Raw genomic sequence first — 18,710 nt, 5'->3', positions numbered from 1 at the left:
GTACATTACTATCAGCATATAGATATATACCGGTACATTACTATCAGTGTATAGATATATACGGTACATTACTATCAGCATATAGATATATACCAGTACATTACTATCAGCATATAGATATATACCGGTACATTACTATCAGCATATAGATATATACCAGGACATTACTATCAGCATATAGATATATACCGGTACATTACTATCAGCATATAGATATATACCAGTACATTACTATCAGCATATAGATATATACCAGGACATTACTATCAGCATATAGATATATACCAGTACATTACTATCAGCATATAGATATATACCGGTACATTACTATCAGCATATAGATATATACCAGTACATTACTATCAGCATATAGATATATACCAGTACATTACTATCAGCATATAGATATATACCGGTACATTACTATCAGCATATAGATATATACCAGTACATTACTATCAGCATATAGATATATGCCAGTACATTACTATCAGCATATAGATATATACCAGTACATTACTATCAGCGTATAGATATATACCGGTACATTACTATCAGCATATAGATATATACCAGTACATTACTATCAGCATATAGATATATACCGGTACATTACTATCAGCATATAGATATATACCAGTACATTACTATCAGCATATAGATATATACCGGTACATTACTATCAGCATATAGATATATGCCAGTACATTACTATCAGCATATAGATATATACCGGTACATTACTATCAGCATATAGATATATGCCAGTACATTACTATCAGCATATAGATATATACCAGTACATTACTATCAGCATATAGATATATACCAGTACATTACTATCAGCATATAGATATATACCAGTACATTACTATCAGCATATAGATATATACCAGTACATTACTATCAGCATATAGATATATACCAGTACATTACTATCAGCATATAGATATATACCAGTACATTACTATCAGCATATAGATATATACCAGTACATTACTATCAGCATATAGATATATACCAGGACATTACTATCAGCATATAGATATATACCAGTACATTACTATCAGCATATAGATATATACCGGTACATTACTATCAGCATATAGATATATACCAGTACATTACTATCAGCATATAGATATATACCAGTACATTACTATCAGCATATAGATATATACCAGTACATTACTATCAGCATATAGATATATACCAGTACATTACTATCAGCATATAGATATATACCAGTACATTACTATCAGCATATAGATATATACCAGTACATTACTATCAGCATATAGATATATGCCAGTACATTACTATCAGCATATAGATATATACCGGTACATTACTATCAGCATATAGATATATACCAGTACATTACTATCAGCATATAGATATATACCGGTACATTACTATCAGCATATAGATATATACCAGTACATTACTATCAGCATATAGATATATGCCAGTACATTACTATCAGCATATAGATATATACCAGTACATTACTATCAGCATATAGATATATACCAGTACATTACTATCAGCATATAGATATATACCAGTACATTACTATCAGCATATAGATATATACCAGTACATTACTATCAGCATATAGATATATACCGGTACATTACTATCAGCATATAGATATATACCGGTACATTACTATCAGCATATAGATATATACCAGTACATTACTATCAGCATATAGATATATACCAGTACGTTACTATCAGCATATAGATATATGCCAGTACATTACTATCAGCGTATAGATATATACCAGTACATTACTATCAGCATATAGATATATACCAGTACATTACTATCAGCATATAGATATATACCGGTACATTACTATCAGCATATAGATATATACCGGTACATTACTATCAGCATATAGATATATACCAGTACGTTACTATCAGCATATAGATATATACCAGTACATTACTATCAGCATATAGATATATACCGGTACATTACTATCAGCATATAGATATATACCAGTACATTACTATCAGCATATAGATATATACCAGTACATTACTATCAGCATATAGATATATACCAGTACATTACTATCAGCGTATAGATATATACCAGTACATTACTATCAGCATATAGATATATACCAGTACATTACTATCAGCATATAGATATATACCGGTACATTACTATCAGCATATAGATATATACCGGTACATTACTATCAGCATATAGATATATACCAGGACATTACTATCAGCATATAGATATATACCAGTACATTACTATCAGCATATAGATACATACCAGTACATTACTATCAGCATATAGATATATACCAGTACATTACTATCAGCATATAGATATATACCAGTACATTACTATCAGCATATAGATATATACCAGTACATTACTATCAGCATATAGATATATACCAGGACATTACTATCAGCATATAGATATATACCGGTACATTACTATCAGCATATAGATATATACCGGTACATTACTATCAGCATATAGATATATACCAGTACATTACTATCAGCATATAGATATATACCGGTACATTACTATCAGCGTATAGATATATACCAGGACATTACTATCAGCATATAGATATATACCAGTACATTACTATCAGCATATAGATATATACCAGTACATTACTATCAGCATATAGATATATACCGGTACATTACTATCAGCATATAGATATATACCAGGACATTACAGTTTAAAAATAATAAAGTAAAAACAAAGTAATGTTAAATTAAAAAAAAAAAATACACATACACTTTTTTTACAATAAACATTAAAGTAAGTCTCAATACATAAAATATACACATTCAGTATTGGCGCGGCCGTAATAACCTGCACAACTATTTTTTTTGCATCATTTATGACGTGTACGCTGTAAAAAGATAAAATAAAGACTGCTTTCTATCACTTATTGTGAGGCACGAGGTGTGATGATGAATTTAACCTCCATGTGCCTCACATTAATAGTAATTAACCCCATCATGTACCTCACACATTAACCCATTATGACTGAGAAACATGATGGGGTTAATTACTATTAATGTGAGGCAAATGGAGGTTAAATTCATCATCACACCTCGCGCCTCACATCAGAAAATGGAAATGGAAGAACTTTTTTTTTTTTTTATTACTGTTGGCAAAGTATCGAAATTGGTATCGAAATCGCAATACTAAACGAAGTATCGGTATCGAAGTCCAAATTCTGGTATCGTGACATCCCTAATATAGATATATACCGGTACATTACTATCAGCATATAGATATATACCAGTACATTACTATCAGCGTATAGATATATACCAGTACATTACTATCAGCATATAGATATATACCAGGACATTACTATCAGCATATAGATATATACCAGGACATTACTATCAGCATATAGATATATACCGGTACATTACTATCAGCGTATAGATATATACCAGTACATTACTATCAGCATATAGATATATACCAGTACATTACTATCAGCATATAGATATATACCAGTACATTACTATCAGCATATAGATATATACCAGGACATTACTATCAGCATATAGATATATACCAGTACATTACTATCAGCATATAGATATATACCAGTACATTACTATCAGCATATAGATATATACCAGGACATTACTATCAGCATATAGATATATACCAGTACATTACTATCAGCATATAGATATATACCGGTACATTACTATCAGCATATAGATATATACCAGTACATTACTATCAGCATATAGATATATACCAGTACATTACTATCAGCATATAGATACATACCAGTACATTACTATCAGCATATAGATATATACCGGTACATTACTATCAGCATATAGATATATACCGGTACATTACTATCAGCATATAGATATATACCAGTACATTACTATCAGCATATAGATATATACCGGTACATTACTATCAGCATATAGATATATACCAGTACATTACTATCAGCATATAGATATATACCAGTACATTACTATCAGCATATAGATATATACCGGTACATTACTATCAGCATATAGATATATACCAGGACATTACTATCAGCATATAGATATATACCGGTACATTACTATCAGCATATAGATATATACCAGTACATTACTATCAGCATATAGATATATACCAGGACATTACTATCAGCATATAGATATATACCAGTACATTACTATCAGTGTATAGATATATACCAGTACATTACTATCAGCATATAGATATATACCAGGACATTACTATCAGCATATAGATATATACCAGGACATTACTATCAGCATATAGATATATACCAGTACATTACTATCAGCATATAGATATATACCGGTACATTACTATCAGCATATAGATATATACCAGTACATTACTATCAGCATATAGATATATACCGGTACATTACTATCAGTGTATAGATATATACGGTACATTACTATCAGCATATAGATATATACCAGTACATTACTATCAGCATATAGATATATACCGGTACATTACTATCAGCATATAGATATATACCAGGACATTACTATCAGCATATAGATATATACCGGTACATTACTATCAGCATATAGATATATACCAGTACATTACTATCAGCATATAGATATATACCAGGACATTACTATCAGCATATAGATATATACCAGTACATTACTATCAGCATATAGATATATACCGGTACATTACTATCAGCATATAGATATATACCAGTACATTACTATCAGCATATAGATATATACCAGTACATTACTATCAGCATATAGATATATACCGGTACATTACTATCAGCATATAGATATATACCAGTACATTACTATCAGCATATAGATATATGCCAGTACATTACTATCAGCATATAGATATATACCAGTACATTACTATCAGCGTATAGATATATACCGGTACATTACTATCAGCATATAGATATATACCAGTACATTACTATCAGCATATAGATATATACCGGTACATTACTATCAGCATATAGATATATACCAGTACATTACTATCAGCATATAGATATATACCGGTACATTACTATCAGCATATAGATATATGCCAGTACATTACTATCAGCATATAGATATATACCGGTACATTACTATCAGCATATAGATATATGCCAGTACATTACTATCAGCATATAGATATATACCAGTACATTACTATCAGCATATAGATATATACCAGTACATTACTATCAGCATATAGATATATACCAGTACATTACTATCAGCATATAGATATATACCAGTACATTACTATCAGCATATAGATATATACCAGTACATTACTATCAGCATATAGATATATACCAGTACATTACTATCAGCATATAGATATATACCAGTACATTACTATCAGCATATAGATATATACCAGGACATTACTATCAGCATATAGATATATACCAGTACATTACTATCAGCATATAGATATATACCGGTACATTACTATCAGCATATAGATATATACCAGTACATTACTATCAGCATATAGATATATACCAGTACATTACTATCAGCATATAGATATATACCAGTACATTACTATCAGCATATAGATATATACCAGTACATTACTATCAGCATATAGATATATACCAGTACATTACTATCAGCATATAGATATATACCAGTACATTACTATCAGCATATAGATATATGCCAGTACATTACTATCAGCATATAGATATATACCGGTACATTACTATCAGCATATAGATATATGCCAGTACATTACTATCAGCATATAGATATATACCAGTACATTACTATCAGCATATAGATATATACCAGTACATTACTATCAGCATATAGATATATACCAGTACATTACTATCAGCATATAGATATATACCAGTACATTACTATCAGCATATAGATATATACCGGTACATTACTATCAGCATATAGATATATACCGGTACATTACTATCAGCATATAGATATATACCAGTACATTACTATCAGCATATAGATATATACCAGTACGTTACTATCAGCATATAGATATATGCCAGTACATTACTATCAGCGTATAGATATATACCAGTACATTACTATCAGCATATAGATATATACCAGTACATTACTATCAGCATATAGATATATACCGGTACATTACTATCAGCATATAGATATATACCGGTACATTACTATCAGCATATAGATATATACCAGTACGTTACTATCAGCATATAGATATATACCAGTACATTACTATCAGCATATAGATATATACCGGTACATTACTATCAGCATATAGATATATACCAGTACATTACTATCAGCATATAGATATATACCAGTACATTACTATCAGCATATAGATATATACCAGTACATTACTATCAGCGTATAGATATATACCAGTACATTACTATCAGCATATAGATATATACCAGTACATTACTATCAGCATATAGATATATACCGGTACATTACTATCAGCATATAGATATATACCGGTACATTACTATCAGCATATAGATATATACCAGGACATTACTATCAGCATATAGATATATACCAGTACATTACTATCAGCATATAGATACATACCAGTACATTACTATCAGCATATAGATATATACCAGTACATTACTATCAGCATATAGATATATACCAGTACATTACTATCAGCATATAGATATATACCAGTACATTACTATCAGCATATAGATATATACCAGGACATTACTATCAGCATATAGATATATACCGGTACATTACTATCAGCATATAGATATATACCGGTACATTACTATCAGCATATAGATATATACCAGTACATTACTATCAGCATATAGATATATACCGGTACATTACTATCAGCGTATAGATATATACCAGGACATTACTATCAGCATATAGATATATACCAGTACATTACTATCAGCATATAGATATATACCAGTACATTACTATCAGCATATAGATATATACCGGTACATTACTATCAGCATATAGATATATACCAGTACATTACTATCAGCATATAGATATATACCAGTACATTACTATCAGCGTATAGATATATACCAGTACATTACTATCAGCATATAGATATATACCAGTACATTACTATCAGCATATAGATATATACCGGTACATTACTATCAGCGTATAGATATATACCAGGACATTACTATCAGCATATAGATATATACCAGTACATTACTATCAGCATATAGATATATACCAGTACATTACTATCAGCATATAGATATATACCGGTACATTACTATCAGCATATAGATATATACCAGTACATTACTATCAGCATATAGATATATACCGGTACATTACTATCAGCGTATAGATATATACCAGGACATTACTATCAGCATATAGATATATACCAGTACATTACTATCAGCATATAGATATATACCAGTACATTACTATCAGCATATAGATATATACCGGTACATTACTATCAGCATATAGATATATACCAGTACATTACTATCAGCATATAGATATATACCAGTACATTACTATCAGCGTATAGATATATACCAGTACATTACTATCAGCATATAGATATATACCAGTACATTACTATCAGCATATAGATATATACCGGTACATTACTATCAGCATATAGATATATACCGGTACATTACTATCAGCATATAGATATATACCAGGACATTACTATCAGCATATAGATATATACCAGTACATTACTATCAGCATATAGATACATACCAGTACATTACTATCAGCATATAGATATATACCAGTACATTACTATCAGCATATAGATATATACCAGTACATTACTATCAGCATATAGATATATACCAGTACATTACTATCAGCATATAGATATATACCAGGACATTACTATCAGCATATAGATATATACCGGTACATTACTATCAGCATATAGATATATACCGGTACATTACTATCAGCATATAGATATATACCAGTACATTACTATCAGCATATAGATATATACCAGTACATTACTATCAGCATATAGATATATACCAGTACATTACTATCAGCATATAGATATATACCGGTACATTACTATCAGCATATAGATATATACCAGTACATTACTATCAGCATATAGATATATACCGGTACATTACTATCAGCGTATAGATATATACCAGGACATTACTATCAGCATATAGATATATACCAGTACATTACTATCAGCATATAGATATATACCAGTACATTACTATCAGCATATAGATATATACCGGTACATTACTATCAGCATATAGATATATACCAGGACATTACAGTTTAAAAATAATAAAGTAAAAACAAAGTAATGTTAAATTAAAAAAAAAAAAATACACATACACTTTTTTTACAATAAACATTAAAGTAAGTCTCAATATATAAAACACACACATTCAGTATTGGCGCGGCCGTAATAACCTGCACAACTATTTTTTTTGCATCATTTATGACGTGTACGCTGTAAAAAGATAAAATAAAGACTGCTTTCTATCACTTATTGTGAGGCACGAGGTGCGATGATGAATTTAACCTCCATGTGCCTCACATTAATAGTAATTAACCCCATCATGTACCTCACACATTAACCCATTATGACTGAGAAACATGATGGGGTTAATTACTATTAATGTGAGGCAAATGGAGGTTAAATTCATCATCACACCTCGCGCCTCACATCAGAAAATGGAAATGGAAGAACTTTTTTTTTTTTTTATTACTGTTGGCAAAGTATCGAAATCGCAATACTAAACGAAGTATCGGTATCGAAGTCCAAATTCTGGTATCGTGACATCCCTACTGCAACATATTCCGCAGCGCAGTACAGAAGTTGCAATCCCTCATGGTCCCCAATATAAATTCCTTATTTTTATGTTTTGGAGTGAGAAAACACATGGGGAGAACATATCACCTTCATGCAGATGTTGCCCTTGGACGGATTCGAATCCAGCGCTGCAAAACCACAATGCTGACCACTGAGCCACCGTGCTGCCACAACACCTATCTTCAGTACCAGGGTCACCGCTCCCAGTCTGCTTGGCGAGGCATACGCTGCATCCAGGCGAGGTCAGAAGGGAGAAGCACTTGACCAGAAGTGTATGGTTCTATCCATGCATTCCTATGGGAGTTGGAGCAAGCGGGTTCAGCTGTTTGCGTAACTCCCATAGTAATGAACAGGGAGCTGCGCACATGCGTGGCCACCTCTCCTCCATTCATTCCACACCTGGAAGTGGCAGTTTCCTTACCAGGCGGGTCTTGTGGCCTCCGATATGGAGACAGTTGTGGATCCTAGAGTTGATATGCCATAAATGTTTTAGTGGGGAATACCCCCTTTAAGGCCTCATGCACACAACCGTAGTCATGTGAACGGCTGTGACTTTCGGGTTAGACGGCCGCGGAGTGTCACCCACGGGCCGCCCGCACATCATGGGCTGTGCACATGGCCGCGTGCATTCATTACTATGAGCCTGGACCGCAGAACACGGCCGTAATAAGACATGTCCGTTCTTTTTGCGGTCCAGGCTCCAGGGCACGCACGGACCGTGGAAACCATGGTTGTCTGCATGTGCCCATTGAAATGAATGGGGCCGAAATACGTTTGTGTGCATGGGGCCTTACCTTAGGGTCTTTACACTAGCGATCATGTTTACATTACTCTGTTCCGTTATTTTACATTCAAGTGAATAGTTCACGCACAGCACCAGGTCAGGGGTGATATAATACAGAGAGAAAATGTAAAAGTAGTTGCGCTGAAGACCCAATATTCCAGGTATCTGTAGGAGACCCAGAAGTCAGATCACAAAACGGTTTCCAAGCGTTCGTAATACAATGAAGAGTGAATGAAGGAGTCGATCAACGTTCATTACTTGCAGAGACCATTATTATTGGCGGGACAAACGGTCAATGTGGAAAAACAGTGTCAATTCCGCCAAATGTCTCAAGGCGCTCATACATCAGAAAAACTTGGGTCGAACCTGCCGATTCACGCGGGATCGGCCAACCATCTAACGTGTAGGGGGCTGCCGGACTCTCCCAACATATGACGTTGGGGGAACGAAGAAATGGACATGTTTGATTTCAACACGTCCAATGCTTTGTTAACCCCCAGAAAATAAGCTGGTGACAGCAGATTGTTCCCCCTCTCCCACTGAAATAAATGGCCGAGCATATATGTATATGGAAATAATTCTCAAAGACTAGCACTTCTGTTAATCGTTGAGCAGAACGTGGGATAAGGAACAATGATCGGGCGTGTGTGGCCATAGTGGCGTGCAGGCGGGCATGCTATGGACGTTCATCTCATAGAGATGAATATACAGAAAATCAATGGCACGCTATGTACATGATACATATGGCTCCGGAGCACGGCCCAGCTCCCGCTCATCACTCACCCACTGGCTCGCACGAGGCGCCAGCACACAACCGGTATCAGCGCATTGGACTAGAGGGCCGCAGGCTGTGCAGGAACTCGCGGCGTAACGCGACATTTCTCCCCCTCCCCCGATCCATTGTCTTGGCAACGGGTTTGCCGTACTGTGCTTTAGAACCTCTGAAGACCCGTTGTGTTTTGTTCCTACACTGATCAATTACGCATAGGTAAGCATGGGCTGTAAAGCCCTTACCGGCCATTATCCATATGGCCGCCATGTCAGATAGCATCTTCTAACCACATATTACACGTTACAGTACATACAATATGCAGTTACCGTAAACACGTCTGGTAACCGCTCACGTTTTGCGTACGTGCCGCACAGTACTAGACGCTGTTTTTTTTATTTTCTTCGTCTTCGCCAGGATTTCCATTCAACCAAGCTTGTATAGTACAGTGCACTGTTGGAAGAAGTGGGCGGGGCTAGAATTGATTGGCTTCTTCCTCAACCAATGCAATCGATTCCCCCTAGTGACCAGCCAATCATCGTCAGAGAAGAGAGCTGTACGCTTATCTGTTCTATAGGTTGCACTCCGTGTGGTTTCGTCTTGTGCTTTGGCCGTGTTAGTGGAGGGAGCTCGGGTGAGGCGGAGGAGCGAGGTAAGTAAACGGGGCAGTTTAGACGCAGGGCTTACTGCGGTGACTCTGAGCTGAGTTCTGAAGGCCTATACGGGTTTTTATTAGTGTGTGCGTCACTCTGGTAGCGGGTATTGCGGTCGTTAGACCTTGGCGCAGGGCTTCTTGTTTTCGGCCACGACGGTGTAGGTTCTACTCGGAGCCCGCTAAATAAACGGATACGGACTAATAGGGAGGGTTTTCCATTGTCTGCTGCAGGCCTGAGGTGACGTCAGGGAGAGCGGTGTCGCCGTTACCAGGCGTATTCTCGCCCATCCCCCATGTCGTCTTTCTTTACAGTTGCTGAGGGGAATGCTGACGGGTTCTGTTACTCCCGCTTCCCTAGTGTTACCGGAGGACTAGACCGTGTATTTGGGGTAGCAGTCTGCGCAGTTTACCTCATGGGTTAGGGGATGGCGCATGGTGTAGGACTTGTACTGTGCGTAATGTACTGATAACGAGTTTTTAGGCGGGCTTTGTATGTTTCGCAGCCGCCATGCTGTCTACCCGTCTTCTCGCAGTCACAAAATGGCTGGTGGCGGAAGCTTGCGGCTGAGGGGCGGGGCCGCTGTGGCCGGTGTCCTGTACTAGCGAGGAGACAAAGGAAGGGTCGGAGTCTCGGTCTGTCGCATCCTATTGTTCTTCGTGCCCAGTGTAGACTGCATGGCGTTTATATGAGCACGGTCTCCCCTCGGTGTGACGGCGTTTGTGACCGTTTTATCCTTTGCTCAGTTTACCAAAACCAGTGGATGTTTTTATATCGTGACAAGGGCACGCGATCTGCTCGTATTCTAGAGCTGCTCATATCTATCTGTAGTCCCCCAGGACTGTTAATAATTGAGATTATATTTATTAATAATCCCATAGAAAAACACTAGTCGGTCTCTAAATTCGAGTATTTGCCGTCCAGTTATATAAAGCTATTATTCCCTTCTGAGTAATTTCAGGCTGAGATGACTAGTGTTGAACAAAGGGGTATTCAGAAGATATCTGGCCCCCATGATCACAAATCCTCTCCAGTTCTGTGACCCTCCAGATACGTTTACATAGGTGGTGTTAGTAGCTCTTGTATAGGCTAATGTAATAAGTCGCTTCCTTTGGGTTTGCCGTGCCTTTATGTTATTGGTGTGTTACACTGATTGGCTATTGAGACTGGTTAGATAAATCAGAATTGCAAATGAATGGTTTCTGATAGGTCACTGGGCTCTAGAGGAGTCATCGCTTTGTCCCGCCCCCTACAATTCCTTTCTTATAACCCGGGTGGCCTGTTTAGGTTCTGTCATTGGCTTTTCTCTCCTCCATCAGCAGTAGTAGATCTGCCACCATGATGATCTGCTATTTTACCTGTTGTCTCTTCACAGATAGCTGCCACCACCTTGTAAGTTTATTTCATGAAGATGGAGACAGAGCAGGAAGAGGTTGAATTCACTAACACTGAGACCAACGGTGAGATGCTGCCTTGCGTTATGTCGCCACTGTATCTCTGGAGTGGTGATAGCCGCATGATTCGTCGTAATGTTTTCCATATGTGCTAGATAAAGATCTCCATTGCACGCTGATTTAATACGATTACCTTTCCCGTAGGAAAACGTCCAGCAGAAGACATGGAGGATGAACAGGCTTTCAAGAGATCCAGAAACGCAGATATGATGGTGGAGTTGCGTATTCTGCTCCAGAGCAAAGTACGTTTACGGCGAATGTTACAATATGCAGCCAGATGTGTTCCTTTGCGTCATTGATGATTTGAAATATTACTACTACAGGGCATATATCTGTGCGATGATCACTGGTCAGTAGTGACTGTAGCAGTAACTAATGTCATCTGTATTGGTTTCTTTTCAGAATGCCGGTGCAGTGATCGGTAAAGGAGGAAAGAATATAAAAGCACTTCGGACAGACGTGAGTGTTTCAAAACCAATCCCCCTCTCCACTGTGGTTTAGTCCTTTTAGAGTATCTACACAGCAAAGACAGTTCCACTTAAGCTTTGTACATGGGGATTGTGGGGACTTAGCTATAGTAGAACTACAGTTTCTAGCTTTACTTGCAGTATGGTTAGGATAGGCTAGTGTTTCTTTAGATAAATGACACAACGTTTAATAGAATAAATGGTTAGTAGCCGTACAGTCAGTACAATGTGTAAGTGGGTTGACTCGTGATTAGACACTTGCATAACTTCTGAATCAGTGTTGCGACGCTTACATGAAGTGTACCTGGCACTCTGTGCCTAACACAATCTTTAGCGTGCTTTTTGGTCTTTTTTTTTTTTTTCGTTACTTGCCTGTTAACCACCATTTTTTGAGTATCACAATTTGCCTTGGATTTTCACTTAGACAAGTGGAATTGCTTTCATTTGTACGTTTTTCTTTAGCTCCATTTGGTCTCCATTTGAGAACGGTTTTGGATCTGCTGAGATCCTTCATATTATACATCCGTCTGAGGGAATGTGTCTAGACCCACGAGCCAGCCCGCTAGAGTTTTGTAATTCCTAGAGTTTAACTGCAGTCAGCATTTGTAATCTCAAGTGTTTCGATATGCCTTAATACCATTGCGTTAATTGTAAATTGAGTCTAGTTTGTATTAAATTAAAATGTATTGCTTTTCCCCCCCTTTTCCCTCTCCTTGTTTTTTTGGCCACGTATCTCCGTTGCCCATGTACTGGATCGTCTTACCCCTGCGTTGCCCATCATGACGGCCCATCTACCCCTGAACGCCCATGTGAAAACCCTGGTTGGCTATGCCCAAAAATGTGCTCGTTGCCCAACGGGCACTTTTCCTGACATCTTCCGATTGAATGCCCATGCCCAATGCCAACATCCACGAACGCCAATGACCAATGCAGTACAATGCCAGTGTTTCAGTCCCAGACAGCAGTGGCCCCGAGCGGTATGTCCCAACAGTTTATGCCTCACTGCCTGATTAGAAAGAGAAATGTATTATAACCTGCCTTTTAATATGATTAGTTTCCCCTACATAGTGTTATTTTCTGTCTTGTTTTCCCATTGAATTTTTTTATTTTTATATTTCCTTTCTTCTTCTCTATCTAAGTTATAGTCTTTGGACCCACTAATTTCCATATAGAAGGGAAGCAAACATCGCTTCGAGTTGCATATTTCCACAATGTACCTTTTATTTTCTAAGTGGTTTCTGTCTACATGGCCCACCTGATTCCTGCAGCATTGCCTGTTTCATTGTTTACTATTCCTTTCCTAATTAGGTGCTAACTCTTAATTGCTCTTTCACTTCACATTTCTGTTGCTTATTGTCATTTTAATTTGATCCTCCAAAGCTCATTTATATGTCCAGTTTCTGAAGGTGTTTCATCCATACAGTATCCACCAATTGCATTTTCAGCTCTCCCTGCAGTGCGCCAGTTTCATTCAGATAGTGAGGGTGTCCTAAATTAGTGGTGACGGGGAATGTGATCATTCACTTGTTTCCAGTTCTGTGCCTCTTTTTGCCCGCTTTATCTAAATCCTTCCAGAATCCCTTTCCCTCACCAGCATCTAAACGTTTACTGCCCAGTCACATTCAACTGAAGGAAAAATTAAAAAGGAAAAAAGCGCATGTGTACATCTTTAAAATAGACTTTTTAGATATACATTTTAACATCCTTATCACTATAGATGTGAAAGCTTTAGTAACATTGTTTTGTTTTTTCTTGTCGTGTGTGTTGTCCAGTATATTAAGTATCAGTGCAGACATTGAGACAATTGGCGAAATCCTGAAGAAAATCATTCCCACATTAGAAGAGGTATGTGTGGTTTTGTTCAGTTTTTAATTTTACTTTTCTTTTCTAGATCTTTTACAACAATTGTACTTTTCTTTGCAGTACCAGCACTATAAGGGAAGTGACTTTGACTGTGAGTTGAGGCTCTTAATTCACCAGTCTCTGGCAGGAGGCATCATTGGTGTCAAGGGTGCAAAGATCAAGGAACTCCGAGAGGTATGGAATTGGTTTGTTGTACTTATCTGTCGTTAATGCTTTTTTACAACAATGGTATAAAATTCTCTTTTGGATTTCGCTGTTTATCACTGTTGGTGAGTGCGTTCTCTTAAAAGGACATGTATTTAAGCTGTTAAGTGCTGACTACAGATGTATATTAGTTTTCCGTATTCTTGTAATAACAACTTAACAGACTCAACCTATTTTTATTTTATTTTTTCCCCCAGAACACACAGACTACGATTAAGCTATTCCAGGAGTGTTGCCCCCATTCTACAGATCGTGTTGTGCTTATTGGCGGAAAACCAGAAAGAGTGGTTGATTGCATCAAAGTTATCCTTGACCTCATATCTGAAGTAAGCATTATTTGAATTTTTTTAAAATCCTACTTTTTTTTTTGTGTGAATCTATAATTAAGGTTTTTTTTTTTTTTGTTTTTTTTTGTTCTTGTCAGTCTCCAATCAAAGGAAGAGCACAACCCTATGACCCCAACTTCTATGATGAAACATATGATTATGGTGGCTTTACAATGATGTTTGATGACAGACGTGGACGGCCTATGGGTTTCCCGATGCATGCTAGAGGCGGTTTTGATAGAATGCCTCCAGGTCCAGGTGGTCGTCCAATGCCTCAGTCAAGAAGAGATTACGATGATATGAGCCCAAGGCGGGGTCCACTCCCACCTCCTCCAGGTCGTGGAGGCAGAGGTGGCAGTAGGGCCCGCAATCTTCCACTTCCACCACCCCCACCACCAAGAGGAGGGTGAGAATCTTTTTATATTTTTAGGTTGCAATTAAAAGCAAATGCTAAGTTGCATAGTTTATGTTGTGATGTAGTAATGATAATCTTCTGTTTTTATATTGTCCTTTTTGTTGCTGACTACTGACATTTGCTTTGTTTATATATAGAGATTTTGATTTTATTTCTAGTGACCGGAGAGGGAGACCTGACCATTATGATGGAATGGTAGGTGTCATATTTTAATATTTTTTTTGCGTAACCATACTTATCGCATTTGTTTTTAAAATTGACAAAGCCCAAACAGGTGGTTGTTTTTTTTTTTTGTTTTTTTTCTCTCCCACTTTTTTTTTTTTGTTACACACAAATTCTAAATAAGTGACACTTAACGTTAGTATAATCTGGTGTGCTCAACGGTGTGGAGAGAAAAAAAAAGTGTATAAAAGTGATCATTGCAGTTAGAACTTGCACATGTATAACTTTGGCTTTCTGACTAACATTTGTCTTTTTATTTTTGTTTGTTTTCCAGGGTGGCTCCGGATATGGTAAGTGTTTTGGATTTATTTTTTTTGTTTCCTATGTACTTTACAATACTCTATTTTGGGCATAGACTTCTGTGGGCAATGTTCTTAGTGTTCCATTCCAATTTTCTTTTGTTCTGTTCTTTCTAGGGCGGGGATCCTATGGGGATATAGGTGGTCCTGTCATAACCACTCAAGTAACTATTCCTAAAGATGTAAGTACAATTTTCATTTAGTATTGTAAACCCCCTCTTCTCTTTTTTTTTTTTTTTTTTTTTTTTTTAATGCAACCACTCCAGTCGTGTTGTCTTTTTTTTTAATGATTGTTGTAGCCTTTAAGAGTTGGTTAGTTTTTATAGAAGCACGTATTCATTTATAATCTAATTTTTTTTTATTTTTTTTTTTTTTAAGTTGGCCGGCTCTATTATTGGAAAAGGAGGTCAAAGGATCAAACAAATTCGTCATGAGTCTGGTGCGTCTATCAAAATTGATGAACCATTGGAAGGGTCAGATGATCGAATCATCACAATTATAGGCACCCAAGACCAGATACAGAATGCACAATATTTGCTTCAGAACAGGCAAGTTGTTGACCCTTTATAATGCATGATTCTGAGACTAATATCTTCGCTAGAAGTTGTATGAAGCCTTTGTAATACTTTTAACTCCTTTTTTTCCCCTTTTCAGATTTTCTGGCTTTTTTACCTCCTATCTTTTTTTTTATTACTAAAAATCAAGGTGCTTTAAAATAAATTCTGCTTCATGAAATTAACAGCTCAACTTTCTGTCGTGAAACTGCTGCAAAAGATCTGTAAAATGAACATTATATTAATGTGCCTGTAGATATAATATTAGAAGAAATCAGTGGATGTTGGTTTAGTTCTGTGTGGAAGACTAGTGATTTTGTTGTTTTTAGATAACAGCATTGACAACAAATCACGGTCTGCCATATGGCACAGACCATGCCTCTACAGGACAAGTTACAGTCGTTTTGATTGGATGCTATAATGCAGCGTTTCACACCTCTTCTATTTACTAACCCCCTACTAATTTTTGTTAATTTGGCTTAATACTATAGCATGTTTTGGGTTATTTGCATTGTAAATATCACTAATTTGCATATTAATCACTCTTTTTTTTTTTTTATTAACTTACGTGCTAGCCTTTTGGGTTTATACCTTCTTATTTTTGTCAGGTTTATGCGCTTACAGGTTCTAATGCAAGATTTTCTTTTTTTTATAGTGTGAAGCAGTATTCTGAAGATTATGCTTATGGGTTTTGACTTCTAAACATTGAGAGGCACATGCTCAAGGGTTCTAATGTAAGATTCTCTTTTTTTATAGTGTGAAGCAGTATTCTGGCAAGTTTTTCTAAGACTAGTGAAGAATGAAGGAAACCTGCATCCTTTTTGTTTTTCTTTATCTTCGCTTCTGATAAAAAAATAAAAACATTCCTCTACTTCATAGGTGTACTACATTTTAAGGTGTAGAAAAATAATTGGTGTTTGATATGTAACGATCTAGTTCTTTGCCATTGAGAGTGGTTTTTATAGCCGTTCAGTCTGGGATCAGATGCAGAGTTTTTTTTAATCAACCTTGAAGCTTTTAATGAACTTGTGGATGGTTTACATAATTTATATATTTTAAGAACAAATGGTTATCACTCGGGAGTAGTGGAAATTTACTGTTTTGTACATTTTTATTTTTTAATAAATGTAGTTCACTCTGGGGTTTGTTTTTATAACTGCTATATGCTGATCACCTCTTTAATTGTGACTCTTGGTTTTTGAACATAAGTTCTTAGTGTTTTAGGTTGAATAAAGCACAAACCCCATTTTTGGTTTCTCTTTTACAGAACTCTTTAACAGACCACATTAATGACGAAGAGGAAAGTGTACAGTGAGCAGTGCTGAAATTAAGTTCTCCTTTGCACTTGAGCTTGTTTTACAATTATTTCTATTCTCACAATAAAAACAGTTTTAAGGAAACTTAGTTCCATGGCGTGTTTATCAAATAATTTTCAAATCTAAATGGGTACTTTGCAATTGGTACTTGGAGAGAATGGTGTGCTTCAAAACGTGTGTTCAAAATGCAGACTTTGGTTTTTCCCCAAAAAAAAAATTTCTTTGTTCCTTCTGGGTGTTCTTTAAATATATCGTTTTTGACTTTTTAGTTTACAATGTAAATTAACAATTCTTTTCATGTTCCTTTTTATCAGGACTTAATTCTAGAACTATTATTCACAATCCAAAATGCCTAAGATCCTATCTCCCCATTTGGATTTGAAAAACAAAAGACTGAGTCTGACAAGTGCAAGCCGCGCTTATTTTTCCACTGCCCTGTTCCAACTTTCATCTTTGGACAGTATGCATGATGCGAAGTAGTAGAAGTGATCAAATTACACAGTCATTCTTAAAGGGTTATAATTCCATTAGTTT

General features: G+C 36.1%; 2 protein-coding genes across 8 annotated transcripts in view; one reads left to right on the top strand and one right to left on the bottom strand.

Moving 5' to 3' along the window:
• The window catches only part of RMI1 (RecQ mediated genome instability 1), a 54,725-nt gene extending 43,011 nt beyond the window's left edge, over positions 1 to 11,714 (bottom strand). For 2 of the 6 annotated variants that reach the window (XM_075828621.1, XM_075828630.1), the window contains exon 1: positions 10,418 to 10,661. The gene's annotated coding sequence lies outside the window, so the exon portion shown is untranslated. Of the gene's footprint in view, positions 1 to 10,417; positions 10,662 to 10,719 lie in introns of those variants that run through there. The other 4 variants (XM_075828614.1, XM_075828607.1, XM_075828638.1 and 1 more) reach the window with 4 other exon arrangements.
• Positions 10,935 to 18,260, top strand: HNRNPK (heterogeneous nuclear ribonucleoprotein K). Of its 2 annotated transcripts, none has more exons than XM_075828656.1 (15): positions 10,935 to 11,055; positions 12,432 to 12,516; positions 12,655 to 12,752; positions 12,913 to 12,969; positions 13,911 to 13,954; positions 14,750 to 14,822; positions 14,901 to 15,014; positions 15,242 to 15,370; positions 15,469 to 15,776; positions 15,923 to 15,980; positions 16,282 to 16,297; positions 16,424 to 16,488; positions 16,685 to 16,854; positions 17,516 to 17,594; positions 18,128 to 18,260. In XM_075828656.1, exons 2-14 carry the CDS (start codon positions 12,462 to 12,464, stop codon positions 17,553 to 17,555), a joined length of 1,227 nt encoding a protein of 408 aa, XP_075684771.1. In that variant the 5' UTR covers positions 10,935 to 11,055; positions 12,432 to 12,461; the 3' UTR covers positions 17,556 to 17,594; positions 18,128 to 18,260. The 2 variants fall into 2 exon arrangements, with proteins under 2 accessions (XP_075684771.1, XP_075684779.1); XM_075828664.1 differs by having other exon boundaries at positions 10,936 to 11,055; positions 15,944 to 15,980.
• Positions 18,261 to 18,710: the final 450 nt, after the last annotated feature.

The sequence above is a fragment of the Rhinoderma darwinii genome, chromosome 1 (genome assembly GCF_050947455.1).
Source record: "Rhinoderma darwinii isolate aRhiDar2 chromosome 1, aRhiDar2.hap1, whole genome shotgun sequence".
In the NCBI taxonomy this organism is placed as follows: Eukaryota; Metazoa; Chordata; class Amphibia; order Anura; family Rhinodermatidae; genus Rhinoderma; species Rhinoderma darwinii.
This window is presented reverse-complemented; position numbering and strand designations above follow the sequence as displayed.

Excerpts from the sequence above, each read along its gene's own strand:
- HNRNPK (XM_075828656.1), top strand. The coding sequence starts at position 12,462 with ATGAAGATGGAGACAGAGCAGGAAGAGGTTGAATTCACTAACACTGAG. Across the intron at positions 13,955-14,749 it reads GACAGCAGTGGCCCCGAGCG|TATATTAAGTATCAGTGCAG; the intron begins GTATGTCCCAAC and ends TGTGTTGTCCAG. Across the intron at positions 16,855-17,515 it reads CAATATTTGCTTCAGAACAG|TGTGAAGCAGTATTCTGAAG; the intron begins GCAAGTTGTTGA and ends TTTTTTTTATAG.